General features: G+C 48.3%; 1 protein-coding gene across 1 annotated transcript in view; it reads left to right on the forward strand.

The window, feature by feature from the left end:
* Positions 1 to 24,180, forward strand: part of frem1b (Fras1 related extracellular matrix 1b) — a 193,039-nt gene extending 168,859 nt beyond the window's left edge. Inside the window, 2 exon segments of the mRNA XM_079245444.1 lie at positions 23,417 to 23,502; positions 23,917 to 24,180. Coding sequence (XP_079101570.1) covers positions 23,417 to 23,502; positions 23,917 to 24,113 — 283 coding nt within the window. The 3' untranslated portion in view covers positions 24,114 to 24,180.
* Positions 24,181 to 24,612: the final 432 nt, after the last annotated feature.

Raw genomic sequence — 24,612 nt, forward strand, 5'->3', positions numbered from 1 at the left:
GTCACATTAACGCGAGGCAACGTGTCGCATTAACCCGAGGCAACATGTTGCATTAATGCGGGGCAACGTGTCGCATTAATGCGAGGCAACGTGTCGCATTAACCCGAGGCAACATGTTGCATTAACCCGAGGCAACATGTTGCATTAACGCAAAGCAACGTTTTGCATTAATGCAAGACAATGTGTCTCCTTAATGCGAGGCAACTCATTGCATTAATGCGAGGTATCATGTTGCCTTAACCTGAGGCACCGTGTCGCTTTAATGCAAGACAATGTGTCACATTAACGTGAGGTAATGTGTTGCATTAACGCGAGGCAACATGTTGCATTAACGCGAGGCAACGTGTTGCATTAACGCGGGGCAACGTGTCGCATTAACGTGAGGTAATGTGTTGCATTAACGCGAGGCAACATGTTGCATTAATGCGAGGTAACATGTTGCATTAATCCGAGGCAACAGGTTGCATTATTGCAAGGCAATGTGTCGCATTATTGCGAGGCAACGTGTTGCATTAATGCGTGGCAACTTGTCGTATTAATGCGAGGCAACGTGTTGCATTATTGCGAGGCAATGTGTCGCATTAACCCAAGGCAACATGTTGGATTTAAGCGAGGCAACGTGTCGCATTAACCCGAGGCAACATGTTGCATTAACCCGAGGCAACATGTTGCATTAATGCGGGGCAACGTGTCGCATTAATGCAAGGCAACGTGTCGCATTAACCCGAGGCAACATGTTGCATTAACCCGAGGCAACATGTTGCATTAATGCGGGGCAACGTGTCGCATTAATGCAAGGCAACGTGTCGCATTAACCCGAGGCAACATGTTGCATTAACCCGAGGCAACATGTTGCATTAATGCGGGGCAACGTGTCGCATTAATGCAAGGCAACGTGTCGCATTAACCCGAGGCAACATGTTGCATTAACCCGAGGCAACATGTTGCCTTAACCTGAGGCACCGTGTCGCTTTAATGCAAGACAATGTGTCACATTAACGTGAGGCAACATGTTGCATTAATGCGTGGCAACTTGTCGCATTAATGCGAGGCAACGTGTCACATTATTGCGAGGCAATGTGTCGCATTAACCCGAGGCAACATGTTGCATTAATGCGGGGCAACGTGTCGCATTAACCCGAGGCAACATGTTGCATTAATGCGAGGCAACTTGTCGCATTAATGCGAGGTAACGTGTCGCATTATTGCGAGGCAACGTGTCGCATTATTGCGAGGCAATGTGTCACATTAACCCAAGGCAACATGTTGCATTTAAGCGAGGCAACGTGTCGCATTAACCCGAGGCAACATGTTGCATTAACCCGAGGCAACATGTTGCATTAATGCGGGGCAACGTGTCGCATTAATGTGTGGCAACGTGTCGCATTAACGCGAGGCAACATGTTGCATTAACGCGAGGCAACATGTTGCATTAACGCGAGGCAATGTGTTGCATTAACGCGGGGCAACGTGTCGCATTAACGTGAGGTAATGTGTTGCATTAACGCGAGGCAACATTTTGCATTAATGTGAGGTAACATGTTGCATTAATCCGAGGCAACAGGTTGCATTATTGCAAGGCAATGTGTCGCATTATTGCGAGGCAACGTGTCGCATTAATGCGTGGCAACTTGTCGCATTAATGCAAGGCAACGTGTCGCATTATTGCGAGGCAATGTGTCACATTATTGCGAGGCAATGTGTCGCATTAACCCAAGGCAACATGTTGGATTTAAGCGAGGCAACGTGTCGCATTAACCCGAGGCAACATGTTGCATTAACCCGAGGCAACATGTTGCATTAATGCGGGGCAACGTGTCGCATTAATGCGAGGCAACGTGTCGCATTAACCCGAGGCAACATGTTGCATTAACCCGAGGCAACATGTTGCATTAATGCGGGGCAACGTGTCGCATTAATGCAAGGCAACGTGTCGCATTAACCCGAGGCAACATGTTGCATTAACCCGAGGCAACATGTTGCCTTAACCTGAGGCACCGTGTCGCTTTAATGCAAGACAATGTGTCACATTAACCCGAGGCAACATGTTGCATTAATGCGTGGCAACTTGTCGCATTAATGCGAGGCAACGTGTCACATTATTGCGAGGCAATGTGTCGCATTAACCCAAGGCAACATGTTGCATTTAAGCGAGGCAACGTGTCGCATTATTGCGAGGCAACATGTTGCATTAACCCGAGGCAACATGTTGCAGTAATGCGGGGCAACGTGTCGCATTAATGCGAGGCAACGTGTCGCATTAACCCAAGGCAACATGTTGCATTAACCCGAGGCAACATGTTGCATTAATGCGGGGCAACGTGTCGCATTAATGCGAGGCAACGTGTCGCATTAACCCGAGGCAACATGTTGCATTAATGCGAGGCAACTTGTCGCATTAATGCGAGGTAACGTGTCGCATTATTGCGAGGCAACGTGTCGCATTATTGCGAGGCAATGTGTCACATTAACCCAAGGCAACATGTTGCATTTAAGCGAGGCAACGTGTCGCATTAACCCGAGGCAACATGTTGCATTAACCCGAGGCAACATGTTGCATTAATGCGGGGCAACGTGTCGCATTAATGTGTGGCAACGTGTCGCATTAACCCGAGGCAACATGTGTCATTAACCCGAGGCAACATGTTGCGTTAACCCGAGGCAACATGTTGCATTAATGCGAGGCAACGTGTGGCATTAATGCGAGGCAACGTGTTGCATTAACCCGAGGCAACATGTTACATAAACGCGAAGCAACATGATGCATTAATGTGTGGCAACATGTTGCATTAACCCGAGGCAACATGTTGCAGTAATGCAGGGCAACGTGTCGCATTAATGCGAGGCAACGTGTCGCATTAACCCAAGGCAACATGTTGCATTAACCCGAGGCAACATGTTGCATTAATGCGGGGCAACGTGTCGCATTATTGAGAGGCAATGTGTCGCATTATTGCGAGGCAATATGTCGCATTATTGCGATGCAATGTGTCGCATTAACCCAAGGCAACATGTTGCATTAACCCGAGGCAACATGTTGCATTAATGCGAGGCAACATGTCGCATTAATGCGAGGCAACGTGTCGCATTAACCCGAGGCAACATGTTGCATTAATGCGGGGCAACGTGTCGCATTAACCCGAGGCAACATGTTGCATTAATGCGAGGTAACGTGTCGCATTATTGCGAGGCAACGTGTCGCATTATTGCGAGGCAATGTGTCGCATTAACCCAAGGCAACATGTTGCATTTAAGCGAGGCAACGTGTCGCATTAACCCGAGGCAACATGTTGCATTAATGCGGGGCAACGTGTCGCATTATTGAGAGGCAATGTGTCGCATTATTGCGAGGCAATATGTCGCATTATTGCGATGCAATGTGTCGCATTAACCCAAGGCAACATGTTGCATTAACCCGAGGCAACATGTTGCATTAATGCGAGGCAACATGTCGCATTAATGCGAGGCAACGTGTCGCATTAACCCGAGGCAACATGTTGCATTAATGCGGGGCAACGTGTCGCATTAACCCGAGGCAACATGTTGCATTAATGCGAGGTAACGTGTCGCATTATTGCGAGGCAACGTGTCGCATTATTGCGAGGCAATGTGTCGCATTAACCCAAGGCAACATGTTGCATTTAAGCGAGGCAACGTGTCGCATTAACCCGAGGCAACATGTTGCATTAACCCGAGGCAACATGTTGCATTAATGCGGGGCAACGTGTCGCATTAATGCGAGGCAACGTGTCGCATTAACCCGAGTCAACATGTTGCATTAACCCGAGGCAACATGTTGCATTAATGCGGGGCAACGTGTCGCATTAATGCGAGGCAACGTGTCGCATTAACCCGAGGCAACATGTTGTATTAACCCGAGGCAACATGTTGCATTAATGCGGGGCAACGTGACGCATTAACCCGAGGCAACATGTTGCATTAATGCGAGGCAACGTGTCGCATTATTGAGAGGCAATGTGTCGCATTAACCCAAGGCAACATGTTGCATTAATGCGAGGCAACATGTTGCATTAATCCGAGGCAACTTGTTGCATTATTGCAAGGCAATGTGTCGCATTATTGCGAGGCAACGTGTCGCATTAATCCTAGGCAACATGTTGCATTAATGCGAGGCAACTTGTCGCATTAATGCGAGGCAACGTGTCGCATTATTGCGAGGCAATGTGTCGCATTAACCCAAGGCAACATGTTGCATTTAAGTGAGGCAACGTGTCGCATTATTGCGAGGCAACATGTTGCATTAACCCGAGGCAACATGTTGCAGTAATGCGGGGCAACGTGTCGCATTAATGCAAGGCAACGTGTCGCATTAACCCAAGGCAACATGTTGCATTAACCCGAGGCAACATGTTGCATTAATGCGGGGCAACGTGTCGCATTAATGCGAGGCAACGTGTCGCATTAACCCGAGGCAACATGTTGCATTAATGCGTGGCAACTTGTCGCATTAATGCGAGGCAACGTGTCACATTATTGCGAGGCAATGTGTCGCATTAACCCAAGGCAACATGTTGCATTTAAGCGAGGCAACGTGTCGCATTATTGCGAGGCAACATGTTGCATTAACCCGAGGCAACATGTTGTAGTAATGCGGGGCAACGTGTCGCATTAATGCGAGGCAACGTGTCGCATTAACCCAAGGCAACATGTTGCATTAACCCGAGGCAACATGTTGCATTAATGCGGGGCAACGTGTCGCATTAATGCGAGGCAACGTGTCGCATTAACCCGAGGCAACATGTTGCATTAATGCGAGGCAACTTGTCGCATTAATGCGAGGTAACGTGTCGCATTATTGCGAGGCAACGTGTCGCATTATTGCGAGGCAATGTGTCACATTAACCCAAGGCAACATGTTGCATTTAAGCGAGGCAACGTGTCGCATTAACCCGAGGCAACATGTTGCATTAACCCGAGGCAACATGTTGCATTAACCCGAGGCAACATGTTGCGTTAACCCGAGGCAACATGTTGCATTAATGCGAGGCAACGTGTGGCATTAATGCAAGGCAACGTGTTGCATTAACCCGAGGCAACATGTTACATAAACGCGAAGCAACATGATGCATTAATGTGTGGCAACATGTTGCATTAACCCGAGGCAACATGTTGCAGTAATGCGGGGCAACGTGTCGCATTAATGCGAGGCAACGTGTCGCATTAACCCAAGGCAACATGTTGCATTAACCCGAGGCAACATGTTGCATTAATGCGGGGCAACGTGTCGCATTATTGAGAGGCAATGTGTCGCATTATTGCGAGGCAATATGTCGCATTATTGCGATGCAATGTGTCGCATTAACCCAAGACAACATGTCGCATTAATGCGAGGCAACGTGTCGCATTAACCCGAGGCAACATGTTGCCTTAACCTGAGGCACCGTGTCGCTTTAATGCAAGACAATGTGTCACATTAACCCGAGGCAACATGTTGCATTAATGCGTGGCAACTTGTCGCATTAATGCGAGGCAACGTGTCACATTATTGCGAGGCAATGTGTCGCATTAACCCAAGGCAACATGTTGCATTTAAGCGAGGCAACGTGTCGCATTATTGCGAGGCAACATGTTGCATTAACCCGAGGCAACATGTTGCAGTAATGCGGGGCAACGTGTCGCATTAATGCGAGGCAACGTGTCGCATTAACCCAAGGCAACATGTTGCATTAACCCGAGGCAACATGTAGCATTAATGCGGGGCAACGTGTCGCATTAATGCGAGGCAACGTGTCGCATTAACCCGAGACAACATGTTGCATTAATGCGAGGCAACTTGTCGCATTAATGCGAGGTAACGTGTCGCATTATTGCGAGGCAACGTGTCGCATTATTGCGAGGCAATGTGTCACATTAACCCAAGGCAACATGTTGCATTAATGCGAGGCAACTTGTCGCATTAATGCGAGGTAACGTGTCGCATTAACCCGAGGCAACATGTTGCATTAACCCGAGGCAACATGTTGCAGTAATGCGGGGCAACGTGTCGCATTAATGCGAGGCAACGTGTCGCATTAACCCGAGGCAACATGTTGCATTAACCCGAGGCAACATGTTGCATTAATGCGGGGCAACGTGTCGCATTAATGCAAGGAAACGTGTCGCATTAACCCGAGGCAACATGTTGCATTAACCCGAGGCAACATGTTGCCTTAACCTGAGGCACCGTGTCGCTTTAATGCAAGACAATGTGTCACATTAACGTGAGGCAACATGTTGCATTAATGCGTGGCAACTTGTCGCATTAATGCGAGGCAACGTGTCACATTATTGCGAGGCAATGTGTCGCATTAACCCGAGGCAACATGTTGCATTAATGCGGGGCAACGTGTCGCATTAACCCGAGGCAACATGTTGCATTAATGCGAGGCAACTTGTCGCATTAATGCGAGGTAACGTGTCGCATTATTGCGAGGCAACGTGTCGCATTATTGCGAGGCAATGTGTCACATTAACCCAAGGCAACATGTTGCATTTAAGCGAGGCAACGTGTCGCATTAACCCAAGGCAACATGTTGCATTTAAGCGAGGCAACGTGTCGCATTATTGCGAGGCAACATGTTGCATTAACCCGAGGCAACATGTTGCAGTAATGCGGGGCAACGTGTCGCATTAATGCGAGGCAACGTGTCGCATTAACCCAAGGCAACATGTTGCATTAACCCGAGGCAACATGTTGCATTAATGCGGGGCAACGTGTCGCATTATTGAGAGGCAATGTGTCGCATTATTGCGAGGCAATATGTCGCATTATTGCGATGCAATGTGTCGCATTAACCCAAGGCAACATGTTGCATTTAAGTGAGGCAACGTGTCGCATTAACCCGAGGCAACATGTTGCATTAACCCGAGGCAACATGTTGCATTAATGCGGGGCAACATGTCGCATTAATGCGAGGCAACGTGTCGCATTAACCCGAGGCAACATGTTGCATTAATGCGGGGCAACGTGTCGCATTAACCCGAGGCAACATGTTGCATTAATGCGGGGCAACATGTCGCATTAATGCGAGTCAACGTGTCGCATTAACCCGAGGCAACATGTTGCATTAACCCGAGGCAACATGTTGCATTAACCCGAGGCAACATGTTGCATTAATGCGAGGCAACGTGTCGCATTAATGCGAGGCAACGTGTCGCATTAATGCGAGGCAACGTGTCGCATTAATGCGAGGCAACGTGTCGCATTAACCCGAGGCAACATGTTGCATTAACCCGAGGCAACATGTTGCCTTAACCTGAGGCACCGTGTCGCTTTAATGCAAGACAATGTGTCACATTAACCCGAGGCAACATGTTGCATTAATGCGTGGCAACTTGTCGCATTAATGCGAGGCAACGTGTCACATTATTGCGAGGCAATGTGTCGCATTAACCCAAGGCAACATGTTGCATTTAAGCGAGGCAACGTGTCGCATTATTGCGAGGCAACATGTTGCATTAACCCGAGGCAACATGTTGCAGTAATGCGGGGCAACGTGTCGCATTAATGCGAGGCAACGTGTCGCATTAACCCAAGGCAACATGTTGCATTAACCCGAGGCAACATGTTGCATTAATGCGGGGCAACGTGTCGCATTAATGCGAGGCAACGTGTCGCATTAACCCGAGGCAACATGTTGCATTAATGCGAGGCAACTTGTCGCATTAATGCGAGGTAACGTGTCGCATTATTGCGAGGCAACGTGTCGCATTATTGCGAGGCAATGTGTCACATTAACCCAAGGCAACATGTTGCATTTAAGCGAGGCAACGTGTCGCATTAACCCGAGGCAACATGTTGCATTAACCCGAGGCAACATGTTGCATTAATGCGGGGCAACGTGTCGCATTAATGTGTGGCAACGTGTCGCATTAACCCGAGGCAACATGTGTCATTAACCCGAGGCAACATGTTGCGTTAACCCGAGGCAACATGTTGCATTAATGCGAGGCAACGTGTGGCATTAATGCGAGGCAACGTGTTGCATTAACCCGAGGCAACATGTTACATAAACGCGAAGCAACATGATGCATTAATGTGTGGCAACATGTTGCATTAACCCGAGGCAACATGTTGCAGTAATGCAGGGCAACGTGTCGCATTAATGCGAGGCAACGTGTCGCATTAACCCAAGGCAACATGTTGCATTAACCCGAGGCAACATGTTGCATTAATGCGGGGCAACGTGTCGCATTATTGAGAGGCAATGTGTCGCATTATTGCGAGGCAATATGTCGCATTATTGCGATGCAATGTGTCGCATTAACCCAAGGCAACATGTTGCATTAACCCGAGGCAACATGTTGCATTAATGCGAGGCAACATGTCGCATTAATGCGAGGCAACGTGTCGCATTAACCCGAGGCAACATGTTGCATTAATGCGGGGCAACGTGTCGCATTAACCCGAGGCAACATGTTGCATTAATGCGAGGTAACGTGTCGCATTATTGCGAGGCAACGTGTCGCATTATTGCGAGGCAATGTGTCGCATTAACCCAAGGCAACATGTTGCATTTAAGCGAGGCAACGTGTCGCATTAACCCGAGGCAACATGTTGCATTAATGCGGGGCAACGTGTCGCATTATTGAGAGGCAATGTGTCGCATTATTGCGAGGCAATATGTCGCATTATTGCGATGCAATGTGTCGCATTAACCCAAGGCAACATGTTGCATTAACCCGAGGCAACATGTTGCATTAATGCGAGGCAACATGTCGCATTAATGCGAGGCAACGTGTCGCATTAACCCGAGGCAACATGTTGCATTAATGCGGGGCAACGTGTCGCATTAACCCGAGGCAACATGTTGCATTAATGCGAGGTAACGTGTCGCATTATTGCGAGGCAACGTGTCGCATTATTGCGAGGCAATGTGTCGCATTAACCCAAGGCAACATGTTGCATTTAAGCGAGGCAACGTGTCGCATTAACCCGAGGCAACATGTTGCATTAACCCGAGGCAACATGTTGCATTAATGCGGGGCAACGTGTCGCATTAATGCGAGGCAACGTGTCGCATTAACCCGAGTCAACATGTTGCATTAACCCGAGGCAACATGTTGCATTAATGCGGGGCAACGTGTCGCATTAATGCGAGGCAACGTGTCGCATTAACCCGAGGCAACATGTTGTATTAACCCGAGGCAACATGTTGCATTAATGCGGGGCAACGTGACGCATTAACCCGAGGCAACATGTTGCATTAATGCGAGGCAACGTGTCGCATTATTGAGAGGCAATGTGTCGCATTAACCCAAGGCAACATGTTGCATTAATGCGAGGCAACATGTTGCATTAATCCGAGGCAACTTGTTGCATTATTGCAAGGCAATGTGTCGCATTATTGCGAGGCAACGTGTCGCATTAATCCTAGGCAACATGTTGCATTAATGCGAGGCAACTTGTCGCATTAATGCGAGGCAACGTGTCGCATTATTGCGAGGCAATGTGTCGCATTAACCCAAGGCAACATGTTGCATTTAAGTGAGGCAACGTGTCGCATTATTGCGAGGCAACATGTTGCATTAACCCGAGGCAACATGTTGCAGTAATGCGGGGCAACGTGTCGCATTAATGCAAGGCAACGTGTCGCATTAACCCAAGGCAACATGTTGCATTAACCCGAGGCAACATGTTGCATTAATGCGGGGCAACGTGTCGCATTAATGCGAGGCAACGTGTCGCATTAACCCGAGGCAACATGTTGCATTAATGCGTGGCAACTTGTCGCATTAATGCGAGGCAACGTGTCACATTATTGCGAGGCAATGTGTCGCATTAACCCAAGGCAACATGTTGCATTTAAGCGAGGCAACGTGTCGCATTATTGCGAGGCAACATGTTGCATTAACCCGAGGCAACATGTTGTAGTAATGCGGGGCAACGTGTCGCATTAATGCGAGGCAACGTGTCGCATTAACCCAAGGCAACATGTTGCATTAACCCGAGGCAACATGTTGCATTAATGCGGGGCAACGTGTCGCATTAATGCGAGGCAACGTGTCGCATTAACCCGAGGCAACATGTTGCATTAATGCGAGGCAACTTGTCGCATTAATGCGAGGTAACGTGTCGCATTATTGCGAGGCAACGTGTCGCATTATTGCGAGGCAATGTGTCACATTAACCCAAGGCAACATGTTGCATTTAAGCGAGGCAACGTGTCGCATTAACCCGAGGCAACATGTTGCATTAACCCGAGGCAACATGTTGCATTAACCCGAGGCAACATGTTGCGTTAACCCGAGGCAACATGTTGCATTAATGCGAGGCAACGTGTGGCATTAATGCAAGGCAACGTGTTGCATTAACCCGAGGCAACATGTTACATAAACGCGAAGCAACATGATGCATTAATGTGTGGCAACATGTTGCATTAACCCGAGGCAACATGTTGCAGTAATGCGGGGCAACGTGTCGCATTAATGCGAGGCAACGTGTCGCATTAACCCAAGGCAACATGTTGCATTAACCCGAGGCAACATGTTGCATTAATGCGGGGCAACGTGTCGCATTATTGAGAGGCAATGTGTCGCATTATTGCGAGGCAATATGTCGCATTATTGCGATGCAATGTGTCGCATTAACCCAAGACAACATGTCGCATTAATGCGAGGCAACGTGTCGCATTAACCCGAGGCAACATGTTGCCTTAACCTGAGGCACCGTGTCGCTTTAATGCAAGACAATGTGTCACATTAACCCGAGGCAACATGTTGCATTAATGCGTGGCAACTTGTCGCATTAATGCGAGGCAACGTGTCACATTATTGCGAGGCAATGTGTCGCATTAACCCAAGGCAACATGTTGCATTTAAGCGAGGCAACGTGTCGCATTATTGCGAGGCAACATGTTGCATTAACCCGAGGCAACATGTTGCAGTAATGCGGGGCAACGTGTCGCATTAATGCGAGGCAACGTGTCGCATTAACCCAAGGCAACATGTTGCATTAACCCGAGGCAACATGTAGCATTAATGCGGGGCAACGTGTCGCATTAATGCGAGGCAACGTGTCGCATTAACCCGAGACAACATGTTGCATTAATGCGAGGCAACTTGTCGCATTAATGCGAGGTAACGTGTCGCATTATTGCGAGGCAACGTGTCGCATTATTGCGAGGCAATGTGTCACATTAACCCAAGGCAACATGTTGCATTAATGCGAGGCAACTTGTCGCATTAATGCGAGGTAACGTGTCGCATTAACCCGAGGCAACATGTTGCATTAACCCGAGGCAACATGTTGCAGTAATGCGGGGCAACGTGTCGCATTAATGCGAGGCAACGTGTCGCATTAACCCGAGGCAACATGTTGCATTAACCCGAGGCAACATGTTGCATTAATGCGGGGCAACGTGTCGCATTAATGCAAGGAAACGTGTCGCATTAACCCGAGGCAACATGTTGCATTAACCCGAGGCAACATGTTGCCTTAACCTGAGGCACCGTGTCGCTTTAATGCAAGACAATGTGTCACATTAACGTGAGGCAACATGTTGCATTAATGCGTGGCAACTTGTCGCATTAATGCGAGGCAACGTGTCACATTATTGCGAGGCAATGTGTCGCATTAACCCGAGGCAACATGTTGCATTAATGCGGGGCAACGTGTCGCATTAACCCGAGGCAACATGTTGCATTAATGCGAGGCAACTTGTCGCATTAATGCGAGGTAACGTGTCGCATTATTGCGAGGCAACGTGTCGCATTATTGCGAGGCAATGTGTCACATTAACCCAAGGCAACATGTTGCATTTAAGCGAGGCAACGTGTCGCATTAACCCAAGGCAACATGTTGCATTTAAGCGAGGCAACGTGTCGCATTATTGCGAGGCAACATGTTGCATTAACCCGAGGCAACATGTTGCAGTAATGCGGGGCAACGTGTCGCATTAATGCGAGGCAACGTGTCGCATTAACCCAAGGCAACATGTTGCATTAACCCGAGGCAACATGTTGCATTAATGCGGGGCAACGTGTCGCATTATTGAGAGGCAATGTGTCGCATTATTGCGAGGCAATATGTCGCATTATTGCGATGCAATGTGTCGCATTAACCCAAGGCAACATGTTGCATTTAAGTGAGGCAACGTGTCGCATTAACCCGAGGCAACATGTTGCATTAACCCGAGGCAACATGTTGCATTAATGCGGGGCAACATGTCGCATTAATGCGAGGCAACGTGTCGCATTAACCCGAGGCAACATGTTGCATTAATGCGGGGCAACGTGTCGCATTAACCCGAGGCAACATGTTGCATTAATGCGGGGCAACATGTCGCATTAATGCGAGTCAACGTGTCGCATTAACCCGAGGCAACATGTTGCATTAACCCGAGGCAACATGTTGCATTAACCCGAGGCAACATGTTGCATTAATGCGAGGCAACGTGTCGCATTAATGCGAGGCAACGTGTCGCATTAATGCGAGGCAACGTGTCGCATTAATGCGAGGCAACGTGTCGCATTAACCCGAGGCAACGTGTTGCATTAATGCGAGGTAACGTGTCGCATTATTGCGAGGCAACGTGTCGCATTATTGCGAGGCAATGTGTCGCATTAACCCAAGGCAACATGTTTCATTTAAGCGAGGCAACGTGTCGCATTAACCCGAGGCAACATGTTGCATTAACCCGAGGCAACATGTTGCATTAATGCGGGGCAACGTGTCGCATTAATGCGAGGCAACGTGTCGCATTAACCCGAGGCAACATGTTGCATTAATGCGAGGCAACTTGTCGCATTAATGCGAGGTAACGTGTCGCATTATTGCGAGGCAATGTGTCACATTAACCCAAGGCAACATGTTGCATTTAAGCGAGGCAACGTGTCGCATTAACCCGAGGCAACATGTTGCATTAACCCGAGGCAACATGTTGCATTAATGCGGGGCAACGTGTCGCATTAATGCGGGGCAACGTGTCGCATTAATGCGAGGCAACGTGTCGCATTAACCCGAGGCAACATGTTGCATTAATGCGGGGCAACGTGTCGCATTAATGCAAGGCAACGTGTCGCATTAACCCGAGGCAACGTGTCACATTAACCCGAGGCAACATGTTGCATTAATGCGTGGCAACTTGTCGCATTAATGCGAGGCAACGTGTCACATTATTGCGAGGCAATGTGTCGCATTAACCCAAGGCAACATGTTGCATTTAAGCGAGGGAACGTGTCGCATTATTGCGAGGCAACATGTTGCATTAACCCGAGGCAACATGTTGCAGTAATGCGGGGCAACGTGTCGCATTAATGCGAGGCAACGTGTCGCATTAACCCAAGGCAACATGTTGCATTAACCCGAGGCAACATGTAGCATTAATGCGGGGCAACGTGTCGCATTAATGCGAGGCAACGTGTCGCATTAACCCGAGACAACATGTTGCATTAATGCGAGGCAACTTGTCGCATTAATGCGAGGTAACGTGTCGCATTATTGCGAGGCAACGTGTCGCATTATTGCGAGGCAATGTGTCACATTAACCCAAGGCAACATGTAGCATTTAAGCGAGGCAACGTGTCGCATTAACCCGAGGCAACATGTTGCATTAACCCGAGGCAACATGTTGCATTAATGCGGGGCAACGTGTCGCATTAATGTGTGGCAACGTGTCGCATTAACCCGAGGCAACATGTTGCATTAACCCGAGGCAACATGTTGCATTAACCCGAGGCAACATGTTGCGTTAACCCGAGGCAACATGTTGCATTAATGCGGGGCAACGTGTCGCATTAATGCGAGGCAACGTGTTGCATTAACCCGAGGCAACATGTTACATAAACGCGAAGCAACATGATGCATTAATGTGTGGCAACATGTTGAATTAACCCGAGGCAACATGTTGCAGTAATGCGGGGCAACGTGTCGCATTAATGCAAGGAAACGTGTCGCATTAACCCGAGGCAACATGTTGCATTAACCCGAGGCAACATGTTGCCTTAACCTGAGGCACCGTGTCGCTTTAATGCAAGACAATGTGTCACATTAACGTGAGGCAACATGTTGCATTAATGCGTGGCAACTTGTCGCATTAATGCGAGGCAACGTGTCACATTATTGCGAGGCAATGTGTCGCATTAACCCGAGGCAACATGTTGCATTAATGCGGGGCAACGTGTCGCATTAATGCGAGGCAACGTGTTGCATTAACCCGAGGCAACATGTTACATAAACGCGAAGCAACATGATGCATTAATGTGTGGCAACATGTTGCATTAACCCGAGGCAACATGTTGCAGTAATGCGGGGCAACGTGTCGCATTAATGCAAGGAAACGTGTCGCATTAACCCGAGGCAACATGTTGCATTAACCCGAGGCAACACGTTGCCTTAACCTGAGGCACCGTGTCGCTTTAATGCAAGACAATGTGTCACATTAACGTGAGGCAACATGTTGCATTAATGCGTGGCAACTTGTCGCATTAATGCGAGGCAACGTGTCACATTATTGCGAGGCAATGTGTCGCATTAACCCGAGGCAACATGTTGCATTAATGCGGGGCAACGTGTCGCATTAACCCGAGGCAACATGTTGCATTAATGCGAGGCAACTTGTCGCATTAATGCGAGGTAACGTGTCGCATTATTGCGAGGCAACGTGTCGCATTATTGCGAGGCAATGTGTCACATTAACCCAAGGCAACATGTTGCATTTAAGCGAGGCAACGTGTCGCATTAACCCAAGGCAACATGTTGCATTTAAGCGAGGCAACGTGTCGCATTATTGCGAGGCAACATGTTGCATTAACCCGAGGCAACATGTTGCAGTAATGCGGGGCAACGTGTCGCATTAATGCGAGGCAACGTGTCGCATTAACCCAAGGCAACATGTTGCATTAACCCGAGGCAACATGTTGCATTAATGCGGGGCAACGTGTCGCATTATTGCGAGGCAATGTGTCGCATTATTGCGAGGCAATATGTCGCATTATTGCGATGCAATGTGTCGCATTAACCCAAGGCAACATGTTGCATTTAAGTGAGGCAACGTGTCGCATTAACCCGAGGCAACATGTTGCATTAACCCGAGGCAACATGTTGCATTAATGCGGGGCAACATGTCGCATTAATGCGAGGCAACGTGTCGCATTAACCCGAGGCAACATGTTGCATTAATGCGGGGCAACGTGTCGCATTAACCCGAGGCAACATGTTGCATTAATGCGGGGCAACATGTCGCATTAATGCGAGTCAACGTGTCGCATTAACCCGAGGCAACATGTTGCATTAACCCGAGGCAACATGTTGCATTAACCCGAGGCAACATGTTGCATTAATGCGAGGCAACGTGTCGCATTAATGCGAGGCAACGTGTCGCATTAATGCGAGGCAACGTGTCGCATTAATGCGAGGCAACGTGTCGCATTAACCCGAGGCAACGTGTTGCATTAATGCGAGGTAACGTGTCGCATTATTGCGAGGCAACGTGTCGCATTATTGCGAGGCAATGTGTCGCATTAACCCAAGGCAACATGTTTCATTTAAGCGAGGCAACGTGTCGCATTAACCCGAGGCAACATGTTGCATTAACCCGAGGCAACATGTTGCATTAATGCGGGGCAACGTGTCGCATTAATGCGAGGCAACGTGTCGCATTAACCCGAGGCAACTTGTCGCATTAATGCGAGGTAACGTGTCGCATTATTGCGAGGCAACGTGTCGCATTATTGCGAGGCAATGTGTCACATTAACCCAAGGCAACATGTTGCATTTAAGCGAGGCAACGTGTCGCATTAACCCAAGGCAACATGTTGCATTTAAGCGAGGCAACGTGTCGCATTATTGCGAGGCAACATGTTGCATTAACCCGAGGCAACATGTTGCAGTAATGCGGGGCAACGTGTCGCATTAATGCGAGGCAACGTGTCGCATTAACCCAAGGCAACATGTTGCATTAACCCGAGGCAACATGTTGCATTAATGCGGGGCAACGTGTCGCATTATTGCGAGGCAATGTGTCGCATTATTGCGGGGCAACATGTCGCATTATTGCGATGCAATGTGTCGCATTAACCCAAGGCAACATGTTGCATTTAAGTGAGGCAACGTGTCGCATTAACCCGAGGCAACATGTTGCATTAACCCGAGGCAACATGTTGCATTAATGCGGGGCAACATGTCGCATTAATGCGAGGCAACGTGTCGCATTAACCCGAGGCAACATGTTGCATTAATGCGGGGCAACGTGTCGCATTAACCCGAGGCAACATGTTGCATTAATGCGGGGCAACATGTCGCATTAATGCGAGTCAACGTGTCGCATTAACCCGAGGCAACATGTTGCATTAACCCGAGGCAACATGTTGCATTAACCCGAGGCAACATGTTGCATTAATGCGAGGCAACGTGTCGCATTAATGCGAGGCAACGTGTCGCATTAATGCGAGGCAACGTGTCGCATTAATGCGAGGCAACGTGTTGCATTAATGCGAGGTAACGTGTCGCATTATTGCGAGGCAACGTGTCGCATTATTGCGAGGCAATGTGTCGCATTAACCCAAGGCAACATGTTTCATTTAAGCGAGGCAACGTGTCGCATTAACCCGAGGCAACATGTTGCATTAACCCGAGGCAACATGTTGCATTAATGCGGGGCAACGTGTCGCATTAATGCGAGGCAACGTGTCGCATTAACCCGAGGCAACATGTTGCATTAATGCGAGGCAACTTGTCGCATTAATGCGAGGTAACGTGTCGCATTATTGCGAGGCAATGTCTCACATTAACCCAAGGCAACATGTTGCATTTAAGCGAGGCAACGTGTCGCATTAACCCGAGGCAACATGTTGCATTAACCCGAGGCAACATGTTGCATTAATGCGGGGCAACGTGTCGCATTAATGCGGGGCAACGTGTCGCATTAATGCGAGGCAACGTGTCGCATTAACCCGAGGCAACATGTTGCATTAATGCGGGGCAACGTGTCGCATTAATGCAAGGCAACGTGTCGCATTAACCCGAGGCAACATGTTGCATTAACCCGAGGCAACATGTTGCCTTAACCTGAGGCACCGTGTCGCTTTAATGCAAGACAATGTGTCACATTAACCCGAGGCAACATGTTGCATTAATGCGTGGCAACTTGTCGCATTAATGCGAGGCAACGTGTCACATTATTGCGAGGCAATGTGTCGCATTAACCCAAGGCAACATGTTGCATTTAAGCGAGGCAACGTGTCGCATTATTGCGAGGCAACATGTTGCATTAACCCGAGGCAACATGTTGCAGTAATGCGGGGCAACGTGTCGCATTAATGCGAGGCAACGTGTCGCATTAACCCAAGGCAACATGTTGCATTAACCCGAGGCAACATGTAGCATTAATGCGGGGCAACGTGTCGCATTAATGCGAGGCAACGTGTCGCATTAACCCGAGACAACATGTTGCATTAATGCGAGGCAACTTGTCGCATTAATGCGAGGTAACGTGTCGCATTATTGCGAGGCAACGTGTCGCATTATTGCGAGGCAATGTGTCACATTAACCCAAGGCAACAAGTAGCATTTAAGCGAGGCAACGTGTCGCATTAACCCGAGGCAACATGTTGCATTAACCCGAGGCAACATGTTGCATTAATGCGGGGCAACGTGTCGCATTAATGTGTGGCAACGTGTCGCATTAACCCGAGGCAACATGTTGCATTAACCCGAGGCAACATGTTGCATTAACCCGAGGCAACATGTTGCGTTAACCCGAGGCAACATGTTGCATTAATGCGGGGCAACGTGTCGCATTAATGCGAGGCAACGTGTTGCATTAACCCGAGGCAACATGTTACATAAACGCGAAGCAACATGATGCATTAATGTGTGGCAACATGTTGCATTAACCCGAGGCAACATGTTGCAGTAATGCGGGGCAACGTGTCGCATTAATGCGAGGCAACGTGTCGCATTAACCCAAGGCAACATGTTGCATTAACCCGAGGCAACATGTTGCATTAATGCGGGGCAACGTGTCGCATTATTGAGAGGCAATGTATCGCATTATTGCGAGGCAATATGTCGCATTATTGCGATGCAATGTGTCGCATTAACCCAAGGCAACATGTTGCATTTAAGTGAGGCAACGTGTCGCATTAACCCGAGGCAACATGTTGCATTAACCCGAGGCAACATGTTGCATTAATGCGAGGCAACATGTCGCATTAATGCGAGGCAACGTGTCGCATTAACCCGAGGCAACATGTTGCATTAATGCGGGGCAACGTGTCGCATTAACCCGAGGCAACATGTTGCATTAATGCGGGGCAACATGTCGCATTAATGCGAGTCAACGTGTCGCATTAACCCGAGGCAACATGTTGCATTAACCCGAGGCAACATGTTGCATTAACCCGAGGCAACATGTTGCATTAATGCGGGGCAACGTGTCGCATTAATGCGAGGCAACGTGTCGCATTAATGCGAGGCAACGTGTTACATAAACGCGAAGCAACATGATGCATTAATGTGTGGCAACATGTTGCATTAACCCGAGGCAACATGTTGCAGTAATGCGGGGCAACGTGTCGCATTAATGCGAGGCAACGTGTCGCATTAACCCAAGGCAACATGTTGCATTAAACCGAGGCAACATGTTGCATTAATGCGGGGCAACGTGTCGCATTATTGAGAGGCAATGTGTCGCATTATTGCGAGGCAATATGTCGCATTATTGCGATGCAATGTGTCGCATTAACCCAAGGCAACATGTTGCATTTAAGTGAGGCAACGTGTCGCATTAACCCGAGGCAACATGTTGCATTAACCCGAGGCAACATGTTGCATTAATGCGGGGCAACATGTCGCATTAATGCGAGGCAACGTGTCGCATTAACCCGAGGCAACATGTTGCATTAATGCGGGGCAACATGTCGCATTAACCCGAGGCAACATGTTGCATTAATGCGAGGTAACGTGTCGCATTATTGCGAGGCAACGTGTCGCATTATTGCGAGGCAATGTGTCGCATTAACCCAAGGCAACATGTTGCATTTAAGCGAGGCAACGTGTCGCATTAACCCGAGGCAACATGTTGCATTAACCCGAGGCAACATGTTGCATTAATGCGGGGCAACGTGTCGCATTAATGCGAGGCAACGTGTCGCATTAACCCGAGGCAACATGTTGCATTAATGCGGGGCAACGTGACGCATTAACCCGAGGCAACGTGTCGCATTATTGCGAGGCAATATGTCGAATTATTGCGAGGCAATGTGTCGCATTAACCCAAGGCAACATGTTGCATTTAAGTGAGGCAACGTGTCGCATTAACCCGAGGCAACATGTTGCATTAACCCGAGGCAACATGTTGCATTAATGCGGGGCAACGTGTTGCATTAATGCGAGGCAACGTGTCGCATTAACCCGAGGCAACATGTTGTATTAACCCGAGGCACTATGTTGCATTAATGCGGGGCAACGTGACGCATTAGCCCGAGGCAACATGTTGCATTAACCCGAGGCAACATGTTGCATTAACCCGAGGCAACATGTTGCCTTAACCTGAGGCACCGTGTCGCTTTAATGCAAGACAATGTGTCACATTAACGCGAGGCAACATGTTGCATTAATGCGAGGCAACGTGTCGCATTATTGAGAGGCAATGTGTCGCATTAACCCAAGGCAACATGTTGCATTAATGCGAGGCAACATGTTGCATTAATCCGAGGCAACTTGTTGCATTATTGCAAGGCAATGTGTCGCATTATTGCGAGGCAACGTGTCGCATTAATCCGGCAACGTGTCGCATTATTGTGAGGCAATATGTCGCATTATTGCGAGGCAATGTGTCGCATTAACCCAAGGCAACATGTTGCATTTAAGTGAGGCAACGTGTCGCATTAACCCGAGGCAACATGTTGCATTAACCCGAGGCAACATGTTGCATTAATGCGGGGCAACATGTCGCATTAATGCGAGGCAACGTGTCGCATTAACCCGAGGCAACATGTTGCATTAACCCCAGGCAACATGTTGCATTAATGCAAGGCAACTTGTCGCATTAATGCGAGGCAACGTGTCGCATCATTGAGAGGCAATGTATCACATTATTGCGAGGCAATGTGTCGCATTAACCCAAGGCAACATGTTGCATTTAAGCGAGGCAACGTGTCGCATTAACCCGAGGCAACATGTTGCATTAACCCGAGGCAACATGTTACATAATCGCGAAGCAACATGTTGCATTAATGTGTGGCAACATGTTGCATTAACGCGAGGCAACATGTTGCATTAATGCGAGGCAACGTGTGGCATTAATGCGAGGCAACGTGTTGCATTAACCCGAGGCAACATGTTACATAAACGCGAAGCAACATGATGCATTAATGTGTGGCAACATGTTGCATTAAAGCGAGGCAACATGTTGCATTAACGCGAGGCAACATGTTGCATTAATGCGAGGCAACGTGTGGCATTAATGTGAGGCAACATGTTGCGTTAACCCGAGGCAACATGTTGCATTAATGCGGGGCAACGTGTCGCATTAATGCGAGGCAACGTGTTGCATTAACCCGAGGCAACATGTTACATAAACGCGAAGCAACATGATGCATTAATGTGTGGCAACATGTTGCATTAACCCGAGGCAACATGTTGCAGTAATGCGGGGCAACGTGTCGCATTAATGCGAGGCAACGTGTCGCATTAACCCAAGGCAACATGTTGCATTAACCCGAGGCAACATGTTGCATTAATGCGGGGCAACGTGTCGCATTATTGAGAGGCAATGTATCGCATTATTGCGAGGCAATATGTCGCATTATTGCGATGCAATGTGTCGCATTAACCCAAGGCAACATGTTGCATTTAAGTGAGGCAACGTGTCGCATTAACCCGAGGCAACATGTTGCATTAACCCGAGGCAACATGTTGCATTAATGCGAGGCAACATGTCGCATTAATGCGAGGCAACGTGTCGCATTAACCCGAGGCAACATGTTGCATTAATGCGGGGCAACGTGTCGCATTAACCCGAGGCAACATGTTGCATTAATGCGGGGCAACATGTCGCATTAATGCGAGTCAACGTGTCGCATTAACCCGAGGCAACATGTTGCATTAACCCGAGGCAACATGTTGCATTAACCCGAGGCAACATGTTGCATTAATGCGGGGCAACGTGTCGCATTAATGCGAGGCAACGTGTCGCATTAATGCGAGGCAACGTGTTACATAAACGCGAAGCAACATGATGCATTAATGTGTGGCAACATGTTGCATTAACCCGAGGCAACATGTTGCAGTAATGCGGGGCAACGTGTCGCATTAATGCGAGGCAACGTGTCGCATTAACCCAAGGCAACATGTTGCATTAAACCGAGGCAACATGTTGCATTAATGCGGGGCAACGTGTCGCATTATTGAGAGGCAATGTGTCGCATTATTGCGAGGCAATATGTCGCATTATTGCGATGCAATGTGTCGCATTAACCCAAGGCAACATGTTGCATTTAAGTGAGGCAACGTGTCGCATTAACCCGAGGCAACATGTTGCATTAACCCGAGGCAACATGTTGCATTAATGCGGGGCAACATGTCGCATTAATGCGAGGCAACGTGTCGCATTAACCCGAGGCAACATGTTGCATTAATGCGGGGCAACATGTCGCATTAACCCGAGGCAACATGTTGCATTAATGCGAGGTAACGTGTCGCATTATTGCGAGGCAACGTGTCGCATTATTGCGAGGCAATGTGTCGCATTAACCCAAGGCAACATGTTGCATTTAAGCGAGGCAACGTGTCGCATTAACCCGAGGCAACATGTTGCATTAACCCGAGGCAACATGTTGCATTAATGCGGGGCAACGTGTCGCATTAATGCGAGGCAACGTGTCGCATTAACCCGAGGCAACATGTTGCATTAATGCGGGGCAACGTGACGCATTAACCCGAGGCAACGTGTCGCATTATTGCGAGGCAATATGTCGAATTATTGCGAGGCAATGTGTCGCATTAACCCAAGGCAACATGTTGCATTTAAGTGAGGCAACGTGTCGCATTAACCCGAGGCAACATGTTGCATTAACCCGAGGCAACATGTTGCATTAATGCGGGGCAACGTGTTGCATTAATGCGAGGCAACGTGTCGCATTAACCCGAGGCAACATGTTGTATTAACCCGAGGCACTATGTTGCATTAATGCGGGGCAACGTGACGCATTAGCCCGAGGCAACATGTTGCATTAACCCGAGGCAACATGTTGCATTAACCCGAGGCAACATGTTGCCTTAACCTGAGGCACCGTGTCGCTTTAATGCAAGACAATGTGTCACATTAACGCGAGGCAACATGTTGCATTAATGCGAGGCAACGTGTCGCATTATTGAGAGGCAATGTGTCGCATTAACCCAAGGCAACATGTTGCATTAATGCGAGGCAACATGTTGCATTAATCCGAGGCAACTTGTTGCATTATTGCAAGGCAATGTGTCGCATTATTGCGAGGCAACGTGTCGCATTAATCCGGCAACGTGTCGCATTATTGTGAGGCAATATGTCGCATTATTGCGAGGCAATGTGTCGCATTAACCCAAGGCAACATGTTGCATTTAAGTGAGGCAACGTGTCGCATTAACCCGAGGCAACATGTTGCATTAACCCGAGGCAACATGTTGCATTAATGCGGGGCAACATGTCGCATTAATGCGAGGCAACGTGTCGCATTAACCCGAGGCAACATGTTGCATTAACCCCAGGCAACATGTTGCATTAATGCAAGGCAACTTGTCGCATTAATGCGAGGCAACGTGTCGCATCATTGAGAGGCAATGTATCACATTATTGCGAGGCAATGTGTCGCATTAACCCAAGGCAACATGTTGCATTTAAGCGAGGCAACGTGTCGCATTAACCCGAGGCAACATGTTGCATTAACCCGAGGCAACATGTTACATAATCGCGAAGCAACATGTTGCATTAATGTGTGGCAACATGTTGCATTAACGCGAGGCAACATGTTGCATTAATGCGAGGCAACGTGTGGCATTAATGCGAGGCAACGTGTTGCATTAACCCGAGGCAACATGTTACATAAACGCGAAGCAACATGATGCATTAATGTGTGGCAACATGTTGCATTAAAGCGAGGCAACATGTTGCATTAACGCGAGGCAACATGTTGCATTAATGCGAGGCAACGTGTGGCATTAATGTGAGGCAACGTGTGGCATTAATGTGTGGCAACATGTTGCATTAACGCGAGGCAACATGTTGCATTAACGGGAGGCAACATGTTGCATTAACGCGAGGCAACTTGTTGCTTTAACGCGAGGCAACATGTTGCATTAATGCGAGGCAACATGTTGCTTTAACACGAGGCAATGTTGCATTTAAGCGAGGCAACGTGTCGCATTAACATGAGGCAACGTCTGTCGTCTACACATGGCAACAAGTTGCGATGCTAACGTTTCTCTTTTCATCAGGTTTAACGGGAGTCTGAGCAGCGTTCAGTCGAGGAAGGACGTCAGCTGGTTATGGAAGTTTGTTGGGAAGAAGCCTTTCTGGATTGGTGGGTTGCTGCCAAGTTCAACCAATGAAAATATTCTCCCGTTAGTTCCTGCTGCTTACAGCTGCTTTCATATGCTGCACTGAAACAGGACGTTTCCCGACATTTCCTGGGCTAACGCTACCAACAAGCAGAATCAGGCCATGTTGTGATGATATTTTTTATTTATACGTCCAAACAATTCATCCCTTTAAAGCCACAATTAGTTTCAGTAACAGAGGGAAACAATCGCTGCCATTTAGCAGTCAAACTGGAGATGACGTCCCTTTACTGAACAGAAAACGTCGGAGGGGATGTTCTTCGCTTTCGTCTGAGTTTTCTCCTCTTTGATAGAGTCGAGTTGTCTCTTCTGTCATGACATTAAATATGTGCCTCCATGTTCTTTGACTTTGACTCCTCCTACCATTCCTTCCTCAGGTCCTCCTGCAGGTCCGGGTGGCTGGAAGTGGGCTGACGGTCTGTCCATCTTCAGACAGAACGGAGTCCTTTCAGGCCGCAGTGAGTCTGGCGTTGCCTCGGAGTGTCTGCTGGTTGAAAACCCCCAGAGCCTGATTTCCACCAGCTGCTCGGCTGAAACTCAGCATTCGTTCATCTGTTTGGCTGAAACTGGCTGAGCAGACTGCCCCCCCCCCGCTCATACAAATATGCTGCTCTGTACATTCATGTCATACTTTCAGAATAAAGTTGCAACTGAAACAATGCAAAGTTTCCTGCTTACAGACGTCATCCTGATGTCCTGATCATTTTGTTTTTATGTAACAGGAGCACAGAATTCTGCTGCAAGTCGACCAAAGCAGCACAATCAGGCTTGGGAGATAAAATGCAGCTTTTAAAATGTCCAAACGGCTTCAGCGTTTCTCCTCTCAGACCTGTGTTAAAGACCCCGCGGAGCTTGAATACATGATGGAAGTGAAAATAGCAAATAGAAGTGCGATATTTACGCTGCAATAAATCTTCATCTTTTGCCACTTATCTGGAGTCGTCTCTAAGGGAGAGCCCAGCCACCCTGCGGAGGAAACCCATTTCAGCCGCCTGTATACGAGATCTCCTTCTTTCGGTCACGACCCACAGCTCATGACCATAGGTGAGGGTAGGAACTTAGATCGACTGGTA

This window comes from Telmatherina bonti (genome assembly GCF_933228915.1).
Source record: "Telmatherina bonti genome assembly, chromosome: 8".
Taxonomy (NCBI): domain Eukaryota; kingdom Metazoa; phylum Chordata; class Actinopteri; order Atheriniformes; family Telmatherinidae; genus Telmatherina; species Telmatherina bonti.